Source organism: Teleopsis dalmanni, unplaced genomic scaffold (assembly GCF_002237135.1).
Source record: "Teleopsis dalmanni isolate 2A unplaced genomic scaffold, ASM223713v2 unscaffolded_contig_0261, whole genome shotgun sequence".
Lineage (NCBI taxonomy): Eukaryota > Metazoa > Arthropoda > Insecta > Diptera > Diopsidae > Teleopsis > Teleopsis dalmanni.
This window is the reverse complement of record NW_024031643.1, coordinates 1-15,867: the sequence shown is the minus strand read 5'-3', so window position 1 is coordinate 15,867 and position 15,867 is coordinate 1. Positions and strand designations below refer to the sequence as shown.

General features: G+C 31.1%; 6 protein-coding genes across 6 annotated transcripts; 2 read left to right on the top strand and 4 right to left on the bottom strand.

The window, feature by feature from the left end:
* Positions 1 to 2,961: 2,961 nt before the first annotated feature.
* LOC119663260 (histone H2A) lies at positions 2,962 to 3,373 on the bottom strand. The gene has a single exon (XM_038072914.1). It carries the CDS (start codon positions 3,356 to 3,358, stop codon positions 2,984 to 2,986), a length of 375 nt encoding a protein of 124 aa, XP_037928842.1. The 5' UTR covers positions 3,359 to 3,373; the 3' UTR covers positions 2,962 to 2,983.
* A 167-nt stretch (positions 3,374 to 3,540) lies between these two features.
* LOC119663259 (histone H2B) lies at positions 3,541 to 3,975 on the top strand. Its single transcript, XM_038072913.1, has one exon. It carries the CDS (start codon positions 3,556 to 3,558, stop codon positions 3,925 to 3,927), a length of 372 nt encoding a protein of 123 aa, XP_037928841.1. The 5' UTR covers positions 3,541 to 3,555; the 3' UTR covers positions 3,928 to 3,975.
* Positions 3,976 to 5,084: 1,109 nt separating this feature from the next.
* LOC119663261 (histone H3) lies at positions 5,085 to 5,620 on the bottom strand. Its single transcript, XM_038072915.1, has one exon. It carries the CDS (start codon positions 5,520 to 5,522, stop codon positions 5,112 to 5,114), a length of 411 nt encoding a protein of 136 aa, XP_037928843.1. The 5' UTR covers positions 5,523 to 5,620; the 3' UTR covers positions 5,085 to 5,111.
* Positions 5,621 to 5,827: 207 nt separating this feature from the next.
* Positions 5,828 to 6,139, top strand: LOC119663258 (histone H4). The gene has a single exon (XM_038072912.1). It carries the CDS (start codon positions 5,828 to 5,830, stop codon positions 6,137 to 6,139), a length of 312 nt encoding a protein of 103 aa, XP_037928840.1.
* A 1,481-nt stretch (positions 6,140 to 7,620) lies between these two features.
* Positions 7,621 to 8,371, bottom strand: LOC119663256 (histone H1-like). The gene has a single exon (XM_038072910.1). It carries the CDS (start codon positions 8,314 to 8,316, stop codon positions 7,636 to 7,638), a length of 681 nt encoding a protein of 226 aa, XP_037928838.1. The 5' UTR covers positions 8,317 to 8,371; the 3' UTR covers positions 7,621 to 7,635.
* A 3,064-nt stretch (positions 8,372 to 11,435) lies between these two features.
* Positions 11,436 to 11,847, bottom strand: LOC119663257 (histone H2A). Its single transcript, XM_038072911.1, has one exon. It carries the CDS (start codon positions 11,830 to 11,832, stop codon positions 11,458 to 11,460), a length of 375 nt encoding a protein of 124 aa, XP_037928839.1. The 5' UTR covers positions 11,833 to 11,847; the 3' UTR covers positions 11,436 to 11,457.
* Between the last annotated feature and the right edge of the window lie 4,020 nt (positions 11,848 to 15,867).

The following is a 15,867-nucleotide window of genomic DNA, read 5'->3' as shown; positions in this document are numbered from 1 at the left end:
TTTATTATTAATTTTAAATAGACCAAGTAAATTAAACACATTTATTTAAATCAAATTAAGTAAAGAAGATATTGAATATTTTATTACATTCATTTTTATACTAATTATAATTATATAAAATATATAAAAATTGGTTTAAACTTTAAATTTTGTAAATCTATAGTTGAACTTGTTAATAAATTAGAATATTTTAAAGTTATCTTTTGTATAATTTATATATTAAATTATTTATTAAATAGTTTATTCAATTCTCTGTTAAATTATATATATGGTTTTATATATTTCATATATTTATAAATGCAAATTTAATAAAACACGAGATGCATAAAAACGTCAGTTTTAACATTTTGAATGCTTATGTTTTATCCTATTTTGAAATATTAACTCAATTTATATAAAAGTTTAAAATTTTAAAGCACTAATAGAAATAATTATAAATAAATATATTGTATTTTAATTAGAATATAAGATTATCACTTTTAATTATATCAAATAGTGTCTATTTGAGATTAGATATCCATCCATAATGTTAACATGTTACATTGAATTCGTTTACTTTAAAATATGTTTTAAGATTTTCTATACGTATTATTTTTAAAATTTTATTACAAGTTTTAAATAATTTTTAATCATGTGAAAAATTATTATATATAAACGTTATTAATAACATATCAGCAATTAAATTTATAGTTTTCAATATCATTCGAATATAACAACTGTACGTATCCTACTTAATAGAATTCATAAAAAAAAATTATATCTACATACATGATTAAAAATATATAAGAATGAAATCATTTTACTTTTTCTTTTATAATTATAATTTAATCATTTAACTTTGACTATTATAAGTATTTTATTAAATATGTATATTTAAAAAAAATGTTCTTTTTATTACTTTATAATTAAAATAAAATTAAAATTAGATGTGCGTATTCTAACATTTTTATAAGGAGTGATATACGACATAAAATGTTAAAATTTAAGATGAATTTTTTTATAAACTAACATGGATATGGATAACATTTAAATAGATACTGAAGTATATATATAAACTTGCGGCTGCAATCTTCCATAGTCATTCCTAAGAGCTAGTTTTAGTAGGTTCAAGACTCACACAGTGGCTTCGGATGTTTTCCATCTACTGCCATAAATCTTTTATAAAATATAGAATATTTTATAAAACTAATTCAGATACAAATTTTAAAAACTCTACCTTTAAATAATTTATCTATAATAATAAATATTACAATACCAAAATATTGAAATAGTAACTATGATAATAATAGTAAACATTTAGGCCGTGTGCGAGTTCGAGTATATTTAGGGGAAATAGTCAATTATGTCGGTATGGCAGCGATTGTTGGTACATACCAGAATTTCTAATGAGATAAATTAGGTGTTACCATTTTGAAAATTTTATAAGATGTTTAGTAAATAAATAAATAAATTTTAAAACTTTTAAAAGAAAAATAATTATTTTTTATATGTTTCCTTCTTTATATTATGAATATTAATGTTTTTTAATAATTGTATCACATTTATTTAATAATAAATACAAATATTTGGCACAAAATTATTAGTTTCTTGATTTCAAAAAGGTAATTATGAAACTTTATGCTATTGACCTGGCAACGTTATTTGTTTTGTACATTTTTATTAGTAACAAATATAATATTAATATTATTGTAACTTAGATTATACTACCTGCGAAGATTTATGTATCTATTTACTGATACGCGAATCTATGATAAATATTAAAAAATTCTTAATAATATAAAGGGTTAGGCGATTGAAGTGTTACAAATTACACAGAGATATGTTTGTCAAACTGATATTGCCAACTACGTCAAATTCATATGAATGACAGCTATTTATATTGTTTACAAATTACCACAAGCATTTGCGTCTAAGTTTTATAGAACTAATATTATTCGAAATGGAATTAATAAATAAGTGTGATTGCATTATATTTGGTTGGAAAATTACAACTAGCTATTGTGCTTGAGCTCAAATATCTCAATGTGAATAAAATGTTTGTGTATCGTACCTTAAATCGTTATAATAGCTCAGGCAGAGTCACCAAATGCTATAGTGGTGGACGAAAAAAAACCAGCAACATTGCCTAAAATGGTTCGGAAAGTGAAGGCTCGACTTAAACGAAATCCACGTCGTAGTACTAATCAAATGGCCAAAGAACCGATAATATCTGAACGAAGCATCTGACGCATTTTCCAAAATAAGCTCAAGGTAAAGCTTTAAAAGTTCCAAGGCACAAGATCTTGCACCAAAGCAACAAAAAGTTAAACTCGAATGAGCAAAGGAGTTGTTACGCTGGGCCAATTTGGAGAGCAAGTTGAGAACTAAAAAATAAGCCAGTTTCGATACGCTGAAGAAAGCTTTTATTCAGGAATAGGCCAAAATACTGGAAGATCACAGCCATAGTCAAGACAAAAGGTGGCCACATCAAGCTAGAGTGAATGGATTGTGAAATTTTAATTATTTTCACAAATTTTTGTAATTTGAATCAATAAAAAAACCTGATTTCTAGGAAGTCAATTGGAACGCATACACACTCGTATGTATAAAAACTGGTTAATACCTGCTGCCCAAAAACAAAAAAAAAATTATTACTATGTAGCAAAACGCAGTCTTAAGTTATACACTAACAATGCTATGTATTTTATCTGTTATGTAGGCTGATTTACAATTTTCGAAGATTTCGAATTCATGAAGGTCTTCCAGGAATGTAACGGAACAGAAGGGCGAGGCAAGAAATGATTGATTGTTAAGTGTTTTAAAGTATGGCTTGTGTAAGTTAGTAGGGTAGGTATGATAGTATGTACAATATTTATATCAATTGATTTAATGAAATACATTTTCTTTAATAAAATAAATTTTGTCGTCCTGAAAAGGACGGATTAATTGATAGTTAATTCTCCACGTATATGTATTCGTATTTTAATAAATAAAATAAAATAATTTAAGCCTTCTTTTCTGTTTTCTTTGGCAAAAGTACAGCCTGAATGTTTGGTAGTACACCACCTTGTGCAATTGTAACACCAGACAATAATTTGTTCAATTCTTCATCATTACGTATGGCCAACTGTAAATGACGAGGAATGATTCTTGTCTTCTTATTATCGCGTGCTGCATTGCCAGCCAATTCAAGAACTTCAGCAGCCAAATATTCCATAACGGCAGCTAAGTAGACTGGAGCACCTGCACCAACGCGTTCAGCATAATTGCCTTTACGCAATAATCGATGAATACGACCAACTGGAAATTGTAATCCAGCACGATTTGATCGTGACTTTGCCTTGCCTTTAACTTTACCACCTTTACCACGACCAGACATAGTTGAGTTGAGTTTCTAGTAGTTGAGATTTATAAAAATTGGATCTATTTTTTTTTAATGATGCCGACAAATTATCTCATATACTTTTTCTAAACGCAATTTAAAATAAAAAATTGCTTTAAACTTTCGTTTGAAAAATGTTTATATAGAAACGGAAATTGCCCCAAATCGACGATTAAAATTTAAAATCAGAAATCATGCCACCAAAAACTAGCGGAAAAGCAGCCAAAAAAGATGGAAAGGCTCAGAAAAATATAACCAAAAACGATAAGAAGAAGAAGCGCAGGAGGAAGGAGAGCTATGCTATCTACATTTATAAAGTGTTAAAGCAAGTCCACCCCGATACTGGTATATCATCGAAAGCCATGAGCATCATGAACAGCTTCGTGAATGACATATTCGAACGTATTGCTGCTGAGGCTTCGCGCTTAGCACACTACAATAAGCGCTCCACCATTACTAGTCGGGAGATTCAAACTGCTGTTCGTCTTTTACTTCCCGGTGAACTGGCTAAGCACGCAGTTAGTGAAGGAACAAAAGCTGTCACTAAGTATACTAGTTCCAAGTAAATTGCGTTATATCAAACAAACACCACTTATTCAAAAGGCCCTTTTCAGGGCCACAAAAATATTCAATTGAGTTGATAATTTATCTATATTATAAATATGTATAGAGCCCTGAAATTATTTACGAAAACTGACAGGCTTATCAACACCGCGTTATTGAATCTCAGAATGGTTACAAGCTCCTCGGGGAGGTATGCAGATCTGATAAAGTTATAAACAATAATCCAGACAAGGCGTAAAGAGGGGTTAAGAAGAAACCTCGTAGTTAATAGAAAGTAAAAGTGCTCAAGTGCACTGACTCAACTAGCCTCAACATAATAATAATATAAATATGATATATATTTTGTTTTTGATATTTCTTTTAAAAGGCTACTGATAGAAGAAAAAAATAAAAAAAAACTTTGACAGTCTCTTCATGAATTATCAGCTATCGTTTGGTTGTTAGTGAATAAATGATTCAATCAACAAATTAATTTCTGTCGGTTTTGAGGATCTTACAGTTTTTTAATCATGGATAATATAACCTGCTAAATAGAGTTAACTCTTGAATTAACGAGTCTTAATCCTTATCATCAGTCTTAGTACTATCATCGCTTTTAAATTGATATATTCTATATTTACATTCGTGCTTTAAATTTGAAAACATAAATATAGTATTTGTTCCTTGTCATTCATTCTATGATACCATACAATTTCATGGGATAGATAAGCTCTTTTACAACTCATTCCTTAAGCGTTCTTTTAGTAAGTTCAAGTCTTACATTATGGCTTCTGATGCTTTCTGCTTACAGCAAAAGAAAAATAAAATATATTGATTCAATTAAATGTTATGACGTGAAACATTCTATGTCTAATGATACACTATATGATACTAATAATAGTATACATATGATGCTAACATTATACATATTAATATATGTTATGCTACTTCTAATAGCAATGTCTATACTACATCTATATGATATAATTTATCATTATCTCTTTTCTTTGAATAAACTTACTATGCAACAATTGCATTTACATTTTGCTTATTTTATTTTCGTAGTCAAAAATAAGCAATTGAAAATAGTTAAGCAATTTCAAACCCTGGATAAGTCATGTCATTTATTTATCTCTTTTCTTTATATAATTTTGGTCCTGAAAAGGACCGATTTTTGTATATTTATAAAATTATATTGCTTCCAATCTTAAGCACGTTCTCCACGAATACGTCTAGCCAATTGAATATCTTTTGGCATAATTGTAACGCGTTTGGCATGAATTGCGCATAAGTTAGTATCTTCAAAAAGACCCACTAAGTATGCTTCGCTAGCTTCTTGAAGAGCCATTACAGCAGAACTCTGGAAACGTAAATCAGTTTTGAAATCTTGTGCAATTTCACGGACCAAACGCTGGAATGGCAATTTGCGAATCAAGAGCTCAGTACTCTTTTGGTAGCGACGAATTTCACGTAAAGCTACAGTTCCTGGACGATAACGATGTGGTTTTTTCACACCTCCAGTAGCTGGTGCACTTTTACGTGCGGCTTTGGTAGCCAATTGTTTTCGTGGTGCCTTACCACCAGTCGATTTACGAGCAGTTTGCTTTGTACGAGCCATAATTTATGAGATATGTTACAATATGGTATTTTAAAAAATAGCGCAATTGAATAGCTCAATTTTCTCATCATACCTGGATGTTCTGTTTCAACTATTCACATGTTTTAACATTCATTGTTTCTCATATTGCTTATTCTTTTTGTTTTGTTTTCTTTTGTTTTGTTTTGTTTTACTCAATCTTTTTCATATCTTTCATAGTGCTTATGTTTTCTATAAATAGTCGTCAATCATCCGTCGTCACTTCATTTATTGTTTGAATTTGAATTCGAACGGTTCTATCATATCTATAAAAATTTAAATACAAAATGACAGGTCGTGGTAAAGGTGGCAAAGGATTAGGAAAAGGTGGTGCTAAGCGTCACCGCAAAGTTCTTCGTGATAACATCCAAGGTATTACGAAACCAGCTATCAGACGTTTAGCTCGCCGAGGCGGAGTTAAGCGTATTTCTGGTTTGATTTATGAAGAAACTCGTGGAGTATTGAAAGTATTTTTGGAAAATGTGATCCGTGATGCTGTTACATACACAGAACATGCCAAAAGGAAGACTGTTACAGCCATGGATGTCGTATATGCTTTAAAGAGACAAGGCCGTACCTTATACGGTTTTGGAGGTTAAGCAAATAATCAATTATTGATTTAATAATGCAATAATATATTGCCCAATGGTCCTTTTCAGGACCCAAATAATCTTACACTTAAAGAGATAAATTTACATATATATGTGTTGGTATTTTTCTAATATTATAAAAAAAATAAAATTTATTATTAGCTTGGTCGATTGATGTCTGTCGAGTATAATTGATAATTAAAATGATCAGTTTAACAGAGTCCAAAATATTTATTATTATAATTCTCAATTTCTTTGTTACATTAGCAGTATATATGTGGACTAGCTTCTTACGGGCTTAATTATAATTCTCATTCAATTTTTTTATAGAATAAGATAAATAGAACTGACGTATATAAGTAATTTGCGGACTGTTAGATATTGCAGTTTGAAGTTTCCACACAATGGTGTGAAAATTTTCTCCATTCATTCCTAAGAGGTGGTTTTAGTGAATTCAAATCTCACACTGAATCTGAATCTTAATCTTAATCAAAATCCAAGTGTTCAACAAGCAAAATGATTGCGGGGAAAATGAAAGTGAAAAAAATTCGTATATGAATTAAGTGAATTATGACAATATTATATAAAGAAAAGAAATAAAAGAACTTGTTATTGAAATAAATTAGAATATTTTAAAATTATCTTTAAGTAATTTGCAGCGTCTTGCAAGTGAGTACCGAGTGTGGTGTGTTAGTTATAAATTAACAAGTGTAATTAGAAGCATTATATAATAATAAATAAAATTAGCATAAACCACTATTTTTATTTATTTAAAATAGAATTTAAAAATGAAATTAAGTGAATAAAATATATACAAGTGAGTATTTCATCAAATAAATGACATATTTTGATATATAATATTTTATGGTCATTACTATAATAAATAAATAATTGGATATTAAATATAATAGAATAAGATAAATATTTATTAACTTAAGAATGATGTGAAGTATTGCACATAATGTCTAAATAAGAGAATATAATTTTTTTAAATGCATAAAGAATTTTTGTTTGCTTATTAGAGATTAAATTTATAGCGCATTACAGAATAAAAGAATCTCTTCATATTATTCATGAGGTATTATTAAAAGAAATGATCGTGCACTATGACAAGGTATATTGTGCCCATTACTCGGGTTAGAATGTTTCTCCAAGTCCGTTTTCTTTAATGAAAGACAATATAAAGTCCTAGTCTTGAATATTTATGATCCATGAAATACCCTCCTAGGTGTTTATTCCGTTTGTGCATCAGTGGACACTACCCAAGCACATGGTATACAGTTTCTCTCTTCTCTACAGTATCTGCAGTCTGAGTTGGATTGAATTCCTAACTTCGATAGGTGATTATTCAATCTTTAGTGACCGGTCATTAATAAACGCAATAGGTATACCATATACTAAAACATTTTATAAAATAAATAAATAAATAATGAATCTTCTTTTTACACATATTTTGTAGCCCTAAAAAGGGCTGTTTTGATGAATTTAAAGTTTGATTTTTAAAATTATTTTTTTGCAGCAGTTTTCTTGACTGATGTTTTTTTAACGGCAGTTTTTTTAGGTTTTGCGGCCGCTTTAGCTTTTGTAGAAGTAGACTTTGGTTTAGCTGGCTTAGCCTTAACAGATCCAATCTTTTTAACACTTTTAACTTTAGCTTTTTCAGTTTTTTTCTTTTCAACACTCTTCTTAGCTGCCGCAGATTTCTTAGGTTTTTTCTCTCCAGATACCTTTGCCTTTGACTTTTTAGTACCTGCAGATGATGCAGTAACCTTCTTCTTCGTAACACCTGATGGCACCTTCTTTTTCTTACCCTCGACAGACGATTTAGGAGACTTAGCAGCAGCAGCTGATAATTTAAATGAACCAGATGCACCTTTTCCTTTTGTTTGTATCAATTTGCCATTAGCTACAGCAGTTTTCAAATATTTTTTAATAAATGGAGCCAATTTCTGGGCATCACATTTATATGTGGCACTTATATACTTTTTAATTGCCAACAATGAAGATCCGCTGCGTTCCTTCAAGTTCTTGATAGATGCATCAACCATTTGTTGTGTTGATGGATGAGATGGAGCTGCAGAAGGTTTTTTTACTTTTGTTGCCTTTTTAACAGCAACTTTCTTTTCAGGAACGGCAGTTATCTCCTTTGGAGAATCTGTATTTGCAACGGCAACAGCTTCAGACATATTTGCTTTTTAATATTCCGTAATATTCTTACTTATGAATATTTTTTCGCATTTTTATGGTAGCTTAGCTCACTTTGTACGAAGCGCCGAGAAGAGCGCATTTATAAAAATTTTTCATTAATACATATTTCTACTGAGTTTGAAAAAATTTTTCAACATTTATTATTAATTTTAAATAGACCAAGTAAATTAAACACAATTATTTAAATCAAATTAAGTAAAGAAGATATTGAATATTTTATTACATTCATTTTTATACTAATTATAATTATATAAAATATATAAAAATTGGTTTAAACTTTAAATTTTGTAAATCTATAGTTGAACTTGTTAATAAATTAGAATATTTTAAAGTTATCTTTTGTATAATTTATATATTAAATTATTTATTAAATAGTTTATTCAATTCTCTGTTAAATTATATATATGGTTTTATATATTTCATATATTTATAAATGCAAATTTAATAAAACACGAGATGCATAAAAACGTCAGTTTTAACATTTTGAATGCTTATGTTTTATCCTATTTTGAAATATTAACTCAATTTATATAAAAGTTTAAAATTTTAAAGCACTAATAGAAATAATTATAAATAAATATATTGTATTTTAATTAGAATATAAGATTATCACTTTTAATTATATCAAATAGTGTCTATTTGAGATTAGATATCCATCCATAATGTTAACATGTTACATTGAATTCGTTTACTTTAAAATATGTTTTAAGATTTTCTATACGTATTATTTTTAAAATTTTATTACAAGTTTTAAATAATTTTTAATCATGTGAAAAATTATTATATATAAACGTTATTAATAACATATCAGCAATTAAATTTATAGTTTTCAATATCATTCGAATATAACAACTGTACGTATCCTACTTAATAGAATTCATAAAAAAAAATTATATCTACATACATGATTAAAAATATATAAGAATGAAATCATTTTACTTTTTCTTTTATAATTATAATTTAATCATTTAACTTTGACTATTATAAGTATTTTATTAAATATGTATATTTAAAAAAAATGTTCTTTTTATTACTTTATAATTAAAATAAAATTAAAATTAGATGTGCGTATTCTAACATTTTTATAAGGAGTGATATACGACATAAAATGTTAAAATTTAAGATGAATTTTTTTATAAACTAACATGGATATGGATAACATTTAAATAGATACTGAAGTATATATATAAACTTGCGGCTGCAATCTTCCATAGTCATTCCTAAGAGCTAGTTTTAGTAGGTTCAAGACTCACACAGTGGCTTCGGATGTTTTCCATCTACTGCCATAAATCTTTTATAAAATATAGAATATTTTATAAAACTAATTCAGATACAAATTTTAAAAACTCTACCTTTAAATAATTTATCTATAATAATAAATATTACAATACCAAAATATTGAAATAGTAACTATGATAATAATAGTAAACATTTAGGCCGTGTGCGAGTTCGAGTATATTTAGGGGAAATAGTCAATTATGTCGGTATGGCAGCGATTGTTGGTACATACCAGAATTTCTAATGAGATAAATTAGGTGTTACCATTTTGAAAATTTTATAAGATGTTTAGTAAATAAATAAATAAATTTTAAAACTTTTAAAAGAAAAATAATTATTTTTTATATGTTTCCTTCTTTATATTATGAATATTAATGTTTTTTAATAATTGTATCACATTTATTTAATAATAAATACAAATATTTGGCACAAAATTATTAGTTTCTTGATTTCAAAAAGGTAATTATGAAACTTTATGCTATTGACCTGGCAACGTTATTTGTTTTGTACATTTTTATTAGTAACAAATATAATATTAATATTATTGTAACTTAGATTATACTACCTGCGAAGATTTATGTATCTATTTACTGATACGCGAATCTATGATAAATATTAAAAAATTCTTAATAATATAAAGGGTTAGGCGATTGAAGTGTTACAAATTACACAGAGATATGTTTGTCAAACTGATATTGCCAACTACGTCAAATTCATATGAATGACAGCTATTTATATTGTTTACAAATTACCACAAGCATTTGCGTCTAAGTTTTATAGAACTAATATTATTCGAAATGGAATTAAAAAATAAGTGTGATTGCATTATATTTGGTTGGAAAATTACAACTAGCTATTGTGCTTGAGCTCAAATATCTCAATGTGAATAAAATGTTTGTGTATCGTACCTTAAATCGTTATAATAGCTCAGGCAGAGTCACCAAATGCTATAGTGGTGGACGAAAAAAAAACAGCAACATTGCCTAAAATGGTTCGGAAAGTGAAGGCTCGACTTAAACGAAATCCATGTCGTAGTACTAATCAAATGGCCAAAGAACCGATAATATCTGAACGAAGCATCTGACGCATTTTCCAAAATAAGCTCAAGGTAAAGCTTTAAAAGTTCCAAGGCACAAGATCTTGCACCAAAGCAACAAAAAGTTAAACTCGAATGAGCAAAGGAGTTGTTACGCTGGGCCAATTTGGAGAGCAAGTTGAGAACTAAAAAATAAGCCAGTTTCGATACGCTGAAGAAAGCTTTTATTCAGGAATAGGCCAAAATACTGGAAGATCACAGCCATAGTCAAGACAAAAGGTGGCCACATCAAGCTAGAGTGAATGGATTGTGAAATTTTAATTATTTTCACAAATTTTTGTAATTTGAATCAATAAAAAAACCTGATTTCTAGGAAGTCAATTGGAACGCATACACACTCGTATGTATAAAAACTGGTTAATACCTGCTGCCCAAAAACAAAAAAAAAATTATTACTATGTAGCAAAACGCAGTCTTAAGTTATACACTAACAATGCTATGTATTTTATCTGTTATGTAGGCTGATTTACAATTTTCGAAGATTTCGAATTCATGAAGGTCTTCCAGGAATGTAACGGAACAGAAGGGCGAGGCAAGAAATGATTGATTGTTAAGTGTTTTAAAGTATGGCTTGTGTAAGTTAGTAGGGTAGGTATGATAGTATGTACAATATTTATATCAATTGATTTAATGAAATACATTTTCTTTAATAAAATAAATTTTGTCGTCCTGAAAAGGACGGATTAATTGATAGTTAATTCTCCACGTATATGTATTCGTATTTTAATAAATAAAATAAAATAATTTAAGCCTTCTTTTCTGTTTTCTTTGGCAAAAGTACAGCCTGAATGTTTGGTAGTACACCACCTTGTGCAATTGTAACACCAGACAATAATTTGTTCAATTCTTCATCATTACGTATGGCCAACTGTAAATGACGAGGAATGATTCTTGTCTTCTTATTATCGCGTGCTGCATTGCCAGCCAATTCAAGAACTTCAGCAGCCAAATATTCCATAACGGCAGCTAAGTAGACTGGAGCACCTGCACCAACGCGTTCAGCATAATTGCCTTTACGCAATAATCGATGAATACGACCAACTGGAAATTGTAATCCAGCACGATTTGATCGTGACTTTGCCTTGCCTTTAACTTTACCACCTTTACCACGACCAGACATAGTTGAGTTGAGTTTCTAGTAGTTGAGATTTATAAAAATTGGATCTATTTTTTTTTAATGTTGTTGTTGAAAATTGAGTTCGAGTCGGTAAAAGTTAATACCTTGACTCAATTATAGTGGTAGACATTTCTAGATTATGTCCACTGGGTAAATGACGAGTGCTCAATTAATTTTATTGTTTAGTTTAGTTAATAATGGTACGGATGTCCGCGTATCTTCCTGTAGTGTGAATAGGTTGTTGGTGTAGATTTTGCAATAAAGTGTTGTCATGTGCATCTATTGATTTGAATAATTTGAGAGCCCTGTCTTTAATGTATAGTTTGATAGGTGTGATTTTTAGATCCCTTTGAATATCGACATTTCTTATGTACCAGGGAATGTTAAATATTTTTTTAATGGCTATATTTTGACATGTTTGAAGTTTGTTGAAGTTAGTTTTTGAAGTTTTGGAGAAAGCAATGAAGCCATATGATAGCGCCGGACGCATTATCTGGGTATAAAGCAACTTTTTATTTTTGATACTTAGAGCCTTGTTTTTGTAGAGCGGTCGTAAATGGTTTAGCATTGTGTTGATTTTATTTCTTAGATTGTATATGTGCGTGCTCCATTGGAATTTCTTGTCAAATGTAATCCCCAGGTATTTGATGTGGTCTTCCCAGTCTATATCGGTGTCATTTACTTTTAATTTTGGTGGATATTGCCACCGTTTTCTGGTTATGAAAATTGCCTTCGTTTTATCGTTATTAATTTTAATTTTCCATTTTTGGAAGTAAGAAGTGACACAGTCAACATGTTCCTGTAATGTGTTACTGACGTTTAAAGTATTTTTATCAGCATAGAATATACAGGTATCATCTGCATATAGGGCTAGTTTAGATGGTTCTAGCTTTGGAATGTCGGAAGTGAAGAGATTGTATAGGGCTGGAGACAATGGAGAGCCTTGAGGCACCCCTGCTTCAATAAATCTGGGGGTTGATAGATGATTATTGATTTTGACTCTGAATTGTCTTTTATGCATGAAGCTACCAATGATTTTGATGATGTTGAGAGGTAGATTTAGGTCGTACATTTTAGAGATGAGGCCATCGTGCCAAACTTTATCAAACGCTTTCTCAACATCAAATATTATCATGCCCGTCGATTTATTTTCTCTAAGTGCAGATTGGATGTATTGTGTCACTCTTGCCAGTTGTAGATCGGTCGAATGGTTGGCTTTGAAGCCGAATTGTTCGTCCGGTATAAGTTTTAGGCGATTTGTTTCGGTCTGCAGTCTATTTAGAATGACTCTTTCAGCTAGTTTCCCCATAACTGGAAGTAGGCTGATAGGTCGCCAGTTTTGCGGGAATGTGTGGTTCTTGTTGGGTTTCGGGAGCACAATTACTAATGCTTCTTTCCATTTATCTGGAAATTTACCTAACTGTAGCATGGCATTGATTATATTATTAATTATGATGATTGATGCTACAGGCAGATTTTTGATACAGCGGTTACTAATTTTATCAGCACCTGGAGCCGATTTTGTTTTGATAGAGTAGATAATGGCTTGCAGTTCTTCGACGCTGCACGGCGAGATAGGTGAATCAGGGATTCTGCTCAAAATGGCTTCCGCTCTTTCTCCAATTAATTCTTCTTCGTCTACATCATCAGAAATGTCATGGTTATCTAAGAATTGTGACTCGAGGGAGTTTGCAAATTCTTCGGCTTTATCCTCATCAGCGAATTTGAGCCCATTGGGACCGTGTATTGGTGGAATTTGAATCTTGTTTTTCAGTCTGAAATATTTGCTGATATTCCAGAAGGCTTTATCACCAGTTTCGAAGCTCATTAGAAATTCGTTCCATTTGTGGTTTTTGAATTCGCGAACCAATTTTCTTATGACATTGGTTTGAAGGTTTGCTGCTCTCTTCAGTGCGGGGTCGTTTGTTCGAAGGGCCCTTTTTCGTAGTCTATTTTTGTTTTTAATTAGGTTTCTAATGAACCTTGGGAGTATAAAATAGTTCTTGGCGCTGATGGATTTTATGGATGAGTTATTGGAGATTGAGTCTTGGATTTTTGAAGTGACTATTTCTATGGTGTTATTAAGGTCTTCTATTGAGTTTATGGGGCTATTGAGGGAATAGTTTTCCATTTCATGACGGAATTGAGTCCAGTTTGTCATCGTTATCACTGGGGGTGGAGATTCGAAAAACATGTTTTCAATAAAGAACAGAACCGGCTTATGATCTGAGTTTAACTCCTCCAGTACTTCGATATGACAATTAGCATCCAAAGATCTTGAAATACCGATGTCAAGTATTCGGGAGGCCCCGTGGCAAAAGTGTGTAGGCTCTGTTGGGCAATGTAATGTTAGTGCCTGTTCTGTGATTAAATTATCTATCTCTCTTCCTGCTCTGTTTGTGCTTCTTTCTCCCCAATCTCTATTGTAAGCGTTGAGGTCGCCCGCAACAAACGTGGGTTCGTCCACATCTAGTAATGAGGATAGATCATTTAGGTACGTGCTGTTGGTTGGTGCTTTATAAACAGAAGATAATTTTAATTGAAAGTTATCTGAGATTATCTTGATAGTGGTAGCTTCAAGAGAGTTTAGATTATTGGTGATGAGATGATGATTGATCGAGTTTTTAATGATTATAGCGGTGCCTCCACCTTGCCTATTTGTTCTGTCCTCCCTGTATGTTATATAATTAGGGATTTTAAATCTGATCCCTGGTTTTAAAAACGTTTCTTGGACCAGGAGAACGTCGATCTTGTGTTCGTGAAGGAAGTGAATTACTTCATCTTTTTGGTTAAAGATGGAATTGGCGTTCCAAGAAACTATTTTAAGATTGAGTGTTGTACTTGTCATTAGTTGGAATTTGGCATTATATGGTGAACCATATACTGGATCATGTTTTGCATCATATAATTGAATTGTTCTTGCATATTAGCAAAAAATTTCTCGAATTGAGCAGCTGGGAGAATAGGGTTTGAAGTTTTTTGTTGTGAAGAAACTTTGGGCTTGGCAATGCTTGCGTATGAAGCCGCAGGTGTCACCTTTGTGTTTATATTGTTGGGCAGGTGGACTTGTTCCTTGATTGTGATCTTCTTGGAGAAGTTGCGAGGATTTTGAGGACAACCCCCATAGCTGGCTGGATGGTCTCCTTTACAGTTAACGCATTTTGGCGTGGCCTCTTTAGGTTTTTTGCATTGTGAATGATGGTGCGAGCTATCGCATTTGACGCACTTGGGGATAGCTTTGCAATTGGTCGCCACATGACCGAATTGCTGACAATTGTGGCATTGAGGAGGGCCCTTCAGCGGGCGCTGAGCTTCAATAGTAACTCTCAAGTGGCAGATGGCACTGAGGTTAAAAATGTTTGATTGATCCTTTGGCAAACGTATTTTTATGAGTTTATTATTATTTTGCCTGGTTCGTAGATAGTGGCATTCCAGGATATTGTATCCTTGGAGTTCCAAATCTTCTTGGATCTCTGACGGACTTAATCCTTCTAGGCCCTTTATAATTATATTTAAATTTTTTTCTTCAGAGAGGAAATGCGTGTGGTATTGTGTATGGTTATTGTTGAAAAATCGTGTCATGTTTCTATGGTCCTCAATGGTCTCGGGAGTGATTTGAATGCCCAGATAGACTGATTTGGCTTCTGAGTATTTAATTTTACGAACTTCAAGTTCCTTACGGATTGTGTTCCATTTGTTGGATTCACGTAAGGTGATTGGTACTACTTTTGGGATTTTCTTGTCAACCGTCTTACCTGCATCATTTTGAAGCTGTTCATCTTGCTGAGATTTCGGATGCTGTTGTTGATGTATGACTTGATCGTTCGACTGCTGAATAGTCTGTTGATGCTGCTGATGATATTGTTGTTGTGACTGTTTGGGTTGCTGCTGTTGAATTGCGACTTGTTGTTGTTGTTTTAGTTGTTTAATTTGGCGTTTGGATTTTACGTCAATATAACCATCATTAAAATCTTGGTCGCACTCCGAGTCTGGAGAGCTGGAGCCCTCCGGGGGGAGAACTATCTCCTCGTCGTTAGC